The sequence below is a fragment of the Pseudorasbora parva genome, chromosome 13 (genome assembly GCF_024679245.1).
Source record: "Pseudorasbora parva isolate DD20220531a chromosome 13, ASM2467924v1, whole genome shotgun sequence".
In the NCBI taxonomy this organism is placed as follows: domain Eukaryota; kingdom Metazoa; phylum Chordata; class Actinopteri; order Cypriniformes; family Gobionidae; genus Pseudorasbora; species Pseudorasbora parva.
In genome coordinates this window covers 27748793-27760433 of record NC_090184.1, presented here as the reverse complement: position 1 = coordinate 27760433, position 11641 = coordinate 27748793, and the positions used below count along the sequence as shown (strand labels likewise).

Here is an 11641-nt window from a genome sequence, read left to right as displayed (position 1 = left end):
AGAGGTTGTTCTGAAACAATATCTTATAGGCTACATTAAAAAAGGTTAATGGAAATGTGCCTTTATTGATTATCATTTACTCTTCCTGACAATTAACTGAGAGAAAAATATTAGATTATTTTATTGCTTGAAATTTTTTTCTCTAGTTTCTCATAGGTTACTTATGACTGGAAACACACTGGTTTCATCTTGCTGTGTGAGATTAAACAATAACTCTTCTCAAAGCTCTGAGACACTTGCCTAGCATTTTCCTGCTCATAGCAAAATTCACTCATCACGAAATGAAGACTTTAAGTGACTGCCTGGTTACTCCAAGGACCTTTTCACAAGTCCATTCTCTGAATCTGTATTATTTTTGCTCTATGTTCAAAGTGATTGGGTAATTCTCTTGTACCATTTTGTGCAAAGAAATGCATCTGACAATTCTCTCCCAAGTGGTTTTCATTGTATACAGCATTAGTCTGAGAATAATTAACATGGCTATGTAACACTTGGACCCCCAGTTTCACAAGACAGGCCCAAACTAAAAGGCAAGTTTGTGCTGTTTTAACTTGCACTAACATCTTAAATTAAGTCAGTGCCATATTGTTTTGTAAAAAGATACACACCAGGAATGTTTTTTTCTAAGTTATGTTTATAAATGTTACTTAAATGTCCCACAACAAGGACACTGCTAACTTGCAGAATTTCAAACACATTTTGCAACAAATGTAGTTATTTTCATGGCTTATCTGCATAATTCGTGACGGGGTGCCTGACACTAGGTTTGTCCTCCAACCAGTGTCTGTCCAGCTGCTTGGTTTCCCGTGGAGTACAGACAGGGTAGGGAGCATAGTTTAAATAGTGCCTACACACAACTGCCTATATCAATATTAGTAAAATAAATAAATAAAACATCCTTAAAAAAGAATATAAACATCTCAAAAGTGGCTTCAGTCAATATATTGTTTGGTTTACTAGACCAAAGCTTGTCACTGCTCTACATTTCACAGCAGTCCATTTTGCAATCGGGTCTCATGACATTTTTTCTCTTGAATTGTGCATATGACATTAAAGCATTATTGCATGTAGCCTATGTATTTAAGTGGTGCTGTAGTAGTTTACCATGGAGACAACAGTATGGACAACAGTACCCTGTTTGTGTTTCGTAACAGAAAGTCATTTAGATTAAACCCCATAACATTTTCCTGAGATGTTGATGTATAACAAACTAGGCTATTTGAAAATTTGTCAGATTAATGTGCTAAATTTGATCATTAAGTTATTTTAAAGAACAAAGAAAACTTGTCCTGGTGAAATATGGAGGACCAAATTACTCAAAATGAAATAATTAAATAAATAATGAAATCAACAATTAAATGTAGCCTTTTATTCTGAAATAATTAATTAATTTAATAATTAATTTAATTAAATATTAAATAAATAATTAAATAAATGTATCTATTTTGTAAAATTACATTAAATTGTGTAATATAATTCACAATAACCTCTGCCACACACACTAATTATTAATAATTCAAAATAATTATTTCATTATTCAACGTCCTTTTTCAAAAAGACGTTTTTCATAATAATATGCTGCATTTATGAATGACGCCTATTTGACTAATCAAGCATTTCCAAAGCACCATTTTCCCAAAGATTTTTTTCATAATAATAGAGGACATTTCACAAATGCAACCAACCGGCAGTGGGCGGAGCTTGTCTCTGATTGGTTTGAAGTTGAAGAGCCGACAGACATAACAGATCGATCTGTGCGTGGTGAGGTGACCGTCTATGGTGGTGACCATAGACTGGTGGTGACATCACGCAACAACAAGGGTGCTTCTCATTTCTTATTTGTGACTAAAAATGTATTTTGACTCTATTGAATTTTCTAAAAACCTGAAAACTATGAGAACTGTGGCTGTTTTTAGGCTGTGTTTTTATCTTGATCAATTCCTACCACCATATTCATTTCCAATCAATTCCCCAATTTCCTTTTTGCCCCTCGCCAGACCCAGACAGAAAAAAGTAATCAATCTGAAAGGATTGATCAATTAGCGCCAAGCTCCGCCCACTGCCTGTTGATTGGCATTTGTAAAATGTCCTTTATTATTATGAAAAAAATATTTGAGAAAATCGTGCTTTAACTGTTACAGAATAATTGTATATAGATAACTGTCATAGAATAAACGGTTACAATTCATTTTTTTTAATTTAATTCATTATTTTTTTAATTATTTCATTTTGAGTAATTTGGTCCTCCATAGGTGAAACCTCAAAACAAATCTGTAAAGCCCTGCATGTGCTCTTGCATACAGAAGGACATAAAACTATGACATGTATAGTGCCAGAAATTCACTAAAATAAAATATAATGTCCTCGTCCTCGCACCCAGAAGGGTATGAAGATAAATAAAACACAAATGCACTGTAGATGATCTTCCAGAATATTACGTACTCTCATGTAGTGTACGGATATGTCCAATGGGTGGCAGTACAGCGAATCGTGCTGTTGTATCTGCTCCACCAGAAGAAGAGGGAGATTCTAAACTAAAGAGAGCTGATGTGACAGCGATAAAGTTTTCAGCATGTAGGTATCATAGATAAGAAATCATGTAAACTAAATCCAAAATAAATTGCATGTGCCTCTCACAAGCAGTCGAACGGGAATTGCAACCGCTTGCTGTGTTTGTTTATCTGTTCACTTCTCTGACTTGTTTGTCGTGTTGTGCATTTGACTGGTGCGGGCTTGCGGCATACTGTTAATGTTGCTTTAAGAAGGAGATTTTAGCAATTAATTTTATAAACACTATCTTAGCACATAAGCTCTTGACATTTTTTTTATTTAACCAAACTTCTCTCTAATCCTGTAAGAGAGTCGCCTTTGAAAATGGCCTTTGCTTTGACGAATGAATGCTCGCAAGTTGGGGATTTATGGTGGATTCAGGTACATTTGGGACACTTTTTCCCCATTTATCCTGAATTCATCCCTACTTGAGAAGGGAATAGTGATTCTATCCAGCTGGTGCACACAAATGCACAAAAACATTCAGCTTAAAACCAGAGCGAAGTTAATTTGAAAGTAAACCAGACAAAAATGACCATCCCATGGACACGTTTAATAGCTTTACTGCGTCTCTCTCCATATTAGGTCCTGCGAACATTTATAGTACAACCCTTTCAAAAACCCACACTTCACATCAGCATTTCACACTAGTCTTTGTAAAAAAAAAAAAAAAAAAAAGTTTCCTTTTATTACTGATCTTGAAGCAGCCTAAACCACAAAAAAAATACAATGGAACTAGCTAAACTGACCCCAGGCCAGTGTTAATGTGAGCTTACAGAGGAATTGATCTTTTAAGCTTTGTGTTTCCTGATTTTAACCCTCTATTGCATGAGATAGTTTTGAAACATTACTGGCAGTTCTGTCTCTGAGCACTGCAGGTGAGGGTGGCTATTTTATTCAGAAATTATTGTGTGTTTACATTTGGTATGGTTTTCTCATTTTTAAGTGAAAATGGATTATGGTTTATGTTGTCATGCTGAATGAGTTTGCATCATTAGTCTGTTTATATTTCTGTCTTAGGCTTTGAAGAAACTATGAATTTACATTTTACATATATGTTTATGTATTTAACAGTTGCTTTTATCCAAAGCTTCTAGCAAAAGAAGAAACAAGCTATTAGTCAAAGAGCCAGTCATAGTAATATGGTCATGCTTATTAGAAAGCACACTAGAGAAGAGAATACATTTGTGTTATTTTTTTATACTTGTGTTTTAAAAAAATAAATAAATTAAAGTGTCTTTACTAATGATAAATCATATTGGCTGACATTTTTGGGATTATCAGCTGACAACCTTGGTCAACAAACCATGCTTCCATTTGTGAACTAATCTATCACCATTCTTGTGAATTACCATTTTTGTCAAATATATTTTTAATTTCAGCAGGTTTTTTTTTTTTTTCTTCTCATTTGTGGTCATAAACTGCTATATAATATCGACTATTACCCACTCTCATTTTTGGGTGATCCATTAACTTCCATTCAAACAGCAATGCAAGCAAACGCGAAGAAGTTTGTACCAAAGTTAGTTAGTGAATATGGTGAACTCTGACCTGAAAATTTGCACGGCTCAGAGACATACTGAAAAGTCAAAACTGAACTTGAACACAATGTTGAACGCTAATTTGTGTCTTCAGTCGTATTCTTTTCTAAACTACAGTTCACATTATCTTAAAGTCCAAGTGGTGTAACATAGTAATCACACATTCATGCAAACCCAAAAGCCACACGTCAAGACCACAGCTTCCTCTGCTATTTTAACTTTAGCAGATAAAAAAAACAAAGTTTTATAAATTATATGTGCTACGAGACAAAAAACTACTTATAAAATAGATTGTGGCCATTGTTTTTGTGTTTGATGCTTCAATGCTGTGAATTACTTATAATGTTTTTTATCAATCTGGCTTTTGCCTGCATGTGAAAATGACATGTGGAAGTGAAGGTGATGAAAACTGTTGAGCGTTGAAAACAACTGACAACTGTTGCACCGAGTTAAAGAAATAACTGTAGAAAATAAGGAGCTTTTATAGAAATCAAGTGAATAATCCACTGCACGCCTCTTACTATTTTGATGTTAAACTCTAAAGTCCCTTTAACTGTTATGTGCTGTTGGGAATGTTTTCATCCACTATGGTGTATTTTGTTATCTTAATTTGGCAATAACTTTCTCCGTGTTTCAGCAAATGGAATGATTTTTGGTGACAAATTTTATTTTGACACATAAAAACTCAACAGTACACTGTGGGCAAATTCACTACCCTTTCGTTATGTTCGTGGCTGAAATCTCCACTACACTCTTAGAAGAAAAGGTTCTTTATAGAACCTCAAAAGGTTCTATCGGAGCTACGTAGTTGGAACGCCTAAAAGGTTCACTGCAAAAAATGCTTTTCTTACTCAGTATTTTTGTCTTGTTTCTAGTCCAAACATCTAAAAATTCTTAAAACAAGTATTTACTAGACAAGCAAAAGTAATTGTCTTATTTTGGGAAAAAAGAACTCAAAATTAAGAGTTTTTGCTAAGATAAGAAATGCATTTTTTTGCAGTGTTCTATATAGCGCCGATAGAACCATTTCTTTTTAGAGTGTACTTTAAACTGCTTTAAAAATGTATCAGATAAATAAAAAAATAAAAAAAATGTTGCATAAATCTATTAATCAACCTCTGTCCTGATCAAAGCTACTAAATGTAAAATAACCCTCTTTAATTGCCAAATTCATAAATTATGTCACTGATTTGGGACAAAACACACACAAAATTACTTATTTTCAATATAAAATGTAATTGTGGACTGGATTTCTTTTACCCTTTATCACAGTTTTAGCCATGTCAAAGATTCAAAACAACATTGGCTTTGATGCATTGTTAGTTTTTGTGCAACATCAGATTAAAAAATGTTCTCCCTCATTTACTGTTCGTGGCTGTTTTTTCCCCATTGACTTCCATTATAACCATTTTTGAAAGCAAAGCCATGACACCATGATACTCGTGCATTTTTAATTGTTAATTTTTAATTGAAAATCTAATGCTGCAAAAAAAAGCTAACAATGTATTAAAGCCAATGTTGTTTCCAATCTTTGAGATGTCTAAGACTGATAAAAGGTAAAAAAAAAAAAAAAATCCAGTCCACTGTTACATACAATATATATTGCAAATAAGTCATTTTGTGTCATTTACTATAATAAGTCATTTACTCACTGTCACATTGTTCCAAACTTGTATGAAGTTTCTTCTGCGGAACAAAATAAGATATTTTAAACTGAAAACTTGTTGTCTGTACAGATAAAGTCAATCGGGTCTAAAGCAACGTAAAAATTTTTTTAAAAAAAGTAAAAATAAAAATATAGTTTTTCCACAGAAGAAAAAAAGTCTTACAGGTTTGGAAAAACATGAGGGTTTGTAAACGAACAATTTTTTTAATAAAGAAAGAACGTTAAACTATGAAATAACTCCTGAGCAGTTGAAAAGCGACTCTTTCTGACCCCAGTGTTGACCCCGTGTCCTTGGCGTGTGTGCAGGTGCGATGTCGACATGAGCTGCGCAGTAGTTCGAAACGAACCTCTTCATGAGCGCTGGGACTTAGTGGAGGCGTGCGCTGAGTTACTCAATGCCCAATGGCAACGAAGCATGGGGGCGCGAATTCACTCGCTCCGCCAGTCGAGCCACAGCTATCCTGTGTGTCTGCTGCTGCTGAAGGGGGAGAGGCGGAGTCAAGACGAGAAGCTAATAGGCCACGCCCGCTTGTCCCGCGTTCTGGGGAGCCGTAGTTTGTTTGTGGAGTCGGTGGTGGTGTGCAGCACGCTGCGAGGGAAGGGATACGGCCGTATCCTGATGGAGGCCGTTGAACGGTATGCCAAAGGACGGGGCTGCAAACGATTGTGCCTAACCACCCACGACAAGCAACACTTCTACGCCCATCTGGGGTTTGTGCTGTCCAAACCTGTCCAAAGTGTCGGGACGCTGGCCTCCTTCATGCCTATGGAGGTGCTGCACAAGTTCTGTAGAAGCACTGAGAACGAGGAAGAAGAGGGGAAGGGTGATGTTGAGTTATTTAACAATCCTACGCCTTCCATTTTACCACCTCCTTCTTTACCACCACCACCACCACCTCCTCCTCTACCCTCCTGTCCTCCTCCCCCTCCCCCTATTTCTGCTCCTCCACCTCCTCCATCATCCTGGATTCCAGTAAGTCAGACTTTGGAGCAAACGCCATACACAGACAACAGAGGGCTGCCCATCTTCTGGATGCACAAGGACATCTGAAGGTCATGCTACACTCCTTCAGTCTGTTCAGGGATACACAAACAGTGTTTACAGGTTCAAGGAGGATCACTGAACTCTATTGACTTGAAATACTCTGACAATCTTCATGTGCCTTAATCAGAGTTATTTATTTATTTATTTTTCTCTTCAAACGATTGAAAGCCAAATCTTTTATCACAGCCCTCTAAAATAAACATTTTCTGTTGCTTTTGAAAGGTTTTATCATAAATAAAAGCTTTCTATAACTTTGAACGTTTTGTGGTTGTCATTTAATAGGATCACATTTGAGGTTGGGTGATTGACGCATGTTTCATGGGCATTTCCTTTTAATCAACATTGGGATTTTATGTTCAAATTCAGACTACTGTTCAAACATTTGGGGTCCGGAAGATATTTAAGTGTTTTTGAATGATGTCTCTTATGCTCACTGCTCACTCCAAAATACAGCAAAACAGTAAAATTATTACAATTTGAAATAGCTGTTTACTATTTGAATTTATTTTAAAATGTAATTTATTCCTGTGATGGTAAAGCTGAATTTTCAGCATCATTCCTCCAGTTGTCAGTGTCTCATGATCCTTCAGAAATCATTCTAATATGCTGATATTAAACAGTATAAAATCATGATACACATTTTGTGTGAATCATGAACTCTTGCTGAATAAAAGTATTAACAAAAATAACCCTAAACTTTTGAATGGAAGTGTTATATAAATATATAAGTATAGTGTATATATTATGACCTATAACTGGTAATTTATTTTTTTCATAATTTCTAAAAAATATTTTTATAAACACATTGTTACCTTTATTAGATTTCTATTTTAAATAGTCTTGCAATGTGACAAATCATTTTTTTAAAAGATGAAGATAAATACTATGAAATTGTTTCTGGTTAACAATGAACAGAACATTAATTATTGAGTGAGTATCAATTTATTTATTTTTCAAAATCTGGTAGTGCATCTTTACAGTACGGCCTTCCATGTAATATCTCAATAAGCTCATAAAAGTGGCCAATGAGCGCATTAGCCGTTGTAGATAGAGTGTAGGACCTCAAAACACTGGATATCCCCAATATAAACCAAATCATAGGAGTTTATTTCTTAAACTAAAGACATATTTTAATATACTTATTTCTAAATGATCTGCTGCAAGGTATGTCACTTAATGTGAATGGCACTAATTGTGTGTATTTCATAGGCATGCATTTGAGATCTTCTATTCCACATCCCATCTTCACCATAGTCCTGTCAGCCATTTTGTCTTCCAGCAACCATGTCCAGAATATGGTTCAGGGGGAGGAGTCTGTCATCGGGAGGCGTGGCTTTTCAGTGATCTGGAATATGCCTACAGCTCGGTGTCAGCGTCGATACGGAGTCTCCCTGCCGCTGCGCCAGTACAACATTATACATAACTCACAGCAGAGATTTCAGGGTCAGAATATGAGCATATTTTATCAGCGCCGTCTGGGCCTCTACCCCTACATCAACCGACAGGGGTCAAAGGTCAACGGTGGCCTGCCTCAACAAGGATCCCTAAAGGCTCATCTCTCATTGGCTGAGGTGCAGATGAGTGACGTGTTGAGGCGGGCGTTCAGCGGATTAGCTGTGCTGGATTGGGAGGCGTGGCAGCCCATATGGATGTGGAACTTCGGGACCAGAATTGTATATCGGAAATTTTCTAAAAAGCTGGTTAGGTGGGAACATCCAGATATGTCTGAGGAGGAAGTGAAATCTGAGGCGAAGGCGGAATTTGAATTAGCAGCAAGAGCGTTTATGGAAAAGACTCTACGCCTTGGTGTTCGCCTCTATCCAGAGGGATTATGGGGGTTTTATGGGTTTCCTGGTTGCTATAACAATCATGGCCAAGGACAGAGTGGTTACACAGGGCAGTGCCACAATGGCACAGAGATTTTGAATGATAGACTGGCGTTTATATGGAAACATTCCACCGCCCTGTATCCCAGCATTTATTTGTGGCGTAAGCTGGCAGGACACACACATGCTCAGCTAATGGTGAGACACCGCGTACTTGAGGCCCTCAGAGTGGCATCCCAGCATGCACCTGGCACTGAAGCACTTCCTGTTTTCCCCTATGCCAGAGTGGCGTTCACACACACATTGACGTTCCTGAATCAGGTACCTACACAAGAACACTCTGACCATTTCAACATGGTGTTTCACATTGTAAAGGTCAGAGCTCTGAGCTCCAGTCTTATCATGTATTAATGTGCTCTTCACCTCCTCCACCCAGAATAGACATTGAAAGAGGAGGGGGTTAAGTTCTGAGCTTTTGCCCAGTACAGTAATGGGCCTCATCATAATTTTCAAGCAAATGGTTCTCCTTTAGCCGAGATCCAAGCTCATGTATGTGAATTATTGGCCAATGAATTGTAAGCGCATAAACAATGCATTACTCTACACATACTTATCAAGACTTTTTTGTTACTGTGGCTGTAACAAACCTACATACTCAAGGGGGCGATTGATTCAATTAAAATTTACATTTAAGAAACATTATTTTATTAAGATTATTTTGTTGAATATAACCTTTAGTAAATTTCAAAATGAATATCCAATTTTCATACTATAATGTGATATTGTGCTAATAGTTATATTTCAACCTTTTAGCATTTAAAAATATTTTTAATTAAATTTGGTTTTCAGTGTTTTTTTTCAGTGTGAATCCATATTTCTGTGTTATTGTATTACTTATTATTCACAATTAGCTTTTATTTGTATATTTTTTCTTTTCCTTTTAATCTTTGTTTACATTCTAGTAATTGTCATTTTTATTAGTTAATATTTCTCAAAAAAAAAGTTTAAAAAAGTTAATTACCTGGTTGTCTTAATTTTGAGTTCAATGAAATAAAAAAATTAAGTTAATACAACAGGTTATACAACAAGATTGGTTTAATGAATAGAAAATCCAATTGATTTGACAAATGATAAAAAGTTGTGATAATGAAAATTTTTATTTCAGGGTTTACTTTAGTTTTTATTCATTTTAGCACTAGTTTGTCCATCTTATATTTTGTTTAATTTTAATTCAGTTAACAATTTATAATGTATTGCTTTATTTCAGTTTGTCATTTTAGGACTTATTTTAGTTAGTTGCCATGTTTTCATCTAATTAATTAATTTAAAAAAATGTTTTTAAATAGTTTTGGTTAACATGAAGAACACTTGCGCTGAACCACATACTTTTCTAGAGTATTTTCTTAATTTATTTGTTTTAATTCTGATCTGACATTAAAAACGATGTATTGTTTAAATCTCTTTTCAGACGGATTTGGAGCGCACACTAGGTGAGAGCGCTGCTTTAGGTTCCGCTGGAGTTGTGTTATGGGGCGATCTGAGTTTCGCCAAGTCCAAGGTCAGTAAGCCAATACCTGTATGAAAGGTTATAGTCTGGATTTACCTTTATGTGATAACATAATGATATAATTTCTGTCGTATAAATCCAAACGCTGTCAGTACACAAACTGAATATTTGTAATGTTCTACACATGCCTCATCATTACTCATTTCCAGAGCTGTAATGATATACCTTCCTGTCTTTCTCCAGCGGCAGTGCTCCCTGTTGCGTGATTACCTAGGCTCAGTATTAGGAGAGTATGTCACCGCCCTGCAGGCCAGTGTGAACAATTGCAGCAAAATAATGTGTAACGCCCAGGGACGCTGCTCTCGACTGGACCCTCACTCAGGTTACATGATCCCTCTACATGGTACCCACGAGGCTCTTCCTCTCAGTGACATGAGGTCAAAGTTCAAGTGTGTGTGTTATGAAGGATGGAGTGGCGAACAATGTGAGCACAGAATTTCCTAAGTACAGCTTGCTGCCCTGATTTCCCCTATATTATAAACCACTAACTCAATAATAGGGATTTGAATAGACGCTTTTGATTCATCCTACAACAATAAAGGCAAATATGGTAAACGTGAAACACTGTTTGCAACCAATTTCATTTCTGTAATGTTACATAAGCAAGCATTATATTCAGTGAAATAAAAAAGAAGTGCAGGACAATCAGGAATTGCTTGGATGGTGAAAAGGGAGTGTTACATACCAGAATGGATTCAGACTTTAATCTTTGCAAAACAGTGCCTAAATATCTATTAACATTATCCAACTGAGTGTAAGTATTTTTCCCCATCCATTTTACCTGTACGGAATTTTAAAAGGCCCTAAAAAGTTATGAAATATTAACTAAACTAACAAGCAGAGGTGAAGCACATTATTACAAACTTCAATTTGAAGCAAAAAAAAGAAAAAGACTTCAAGACTGTGCTAACAGCTTTATATTGAGGAAAAGGAGGCATTGCAAATTATATTATTGAAATGAAAACTAATATTTAAGTTTCATTAAGGAGACTCAATTACTTTATGTCATTGGCTGCGCTCCATGGGAGTGGGTGGGCACTATACAGTTATTTTGCTCTGATTTGCTTGTTTCGATTCTCTGATTGGTGGAAATTTCATTGCAAACTCATGGGCAATGTAATTTTTCACCAGAAATCATTCTGCTAAAAATGAACAGCTGTTGTAAAAAAAAAAAAAAAAAAAATATATATATATATATATATATATATATATATATATATATATATATATATATATATATATATATATATAATGTATGGTGGCTTGGCTTCAACAAAAACACAGATTAGCAATCTCAGCTCCCAGTCTGTCTTTAAAGGGAAAGTTCACCCAAAAATGAAAATTAGACCATGATTTACTCACCCTAAAGCCATGCATATTACATTTTTCTTTCAGACAAGTAATATCGACTTACAAGATGACATACAGCGAAAAAGTAACCCTTGA

The 11641-nt window shown here is 35.6% G+C and overlaps 2 protein-coding genes across 3 annotated transcripts; both read left to right on the top strand.

Moving 5' to 3' along the window:
- The first annotated feature begins 2488 nt into the window (after window positions 1–2488).
- Window positions 2489–11346, top strand: hyal3 (hyaluronidase 3). 2 transcript variants are annotated; one of them, XM_067412640.1, is made up of 4 exons: window positions 2489–2574; window positions 8012–8949; window positions 10097–10186; window positions 10379–11346. In XM_067412640.1, exons 2-4 carry the CDS (start codon window positions 8014–8016, stop codon window positions 10637–10639), a joined length of 1287 nt encoding a protein of 428 aa, XP_067268741.1. In that variant the 5' UTR covers window positions 2489–2574; window positions 8012–8013; the 3' UTR covers window positions 10640–11346. The 2 variants fall into 2 exon arrangements, with proteins under 2 accessions (XP_067268741.1, XP_067268742.1); XM_067412641.1 differs by lacking the exon at window positions 2489–2574 and adding an exon at window positions 2590–3428.
- Window positions 6173–6808, top strand: LOC137039320 (N-alpha-acetyltransferase 80). The gene has a single exon (XM_067414677.1). It carries the CDS (start codon window positions 6173–6175, stop codon window positions 6806–6808), a length of 636 nt encoding a protein of 211 aa, XP_067270778.1.
- Window positions 11347–11641: the final 295 nt, after the last annotated feature.

Excerpts from the sequence above, each read along its gene's own strand:
- LOC137039320 (XM_067414677.1), top strand. The coding sequence starts at position 6,173 with ATGGGGGCGCGAATTCACTCGCTCCGCCAGTCGAGCCACAGCTATCCT.
- hyal3 (XM_067412640.1), top strand. The coding sequence starts at position 8,014 with ATGCATTTGAGATCTTCTATTCCACATCCCATCTTCACCATAGTCCTG. Across the intron at positions 8,950-10,096 it reads CATTGACGTTCCTGAATCAG|ACGGATTTGGAGCGCACACT; the intron begins GTACCTACACAA and ends ATCTCTTTTCAG. Across the intron at positions 10,187-10,378 it reads TGAGTTTCGCCAAGTCCAAG|CGGCAGTGCTCCCTGTTGCG; the intron begins GTCAGTAAGCCA and ends GTCTTTCTCCAG.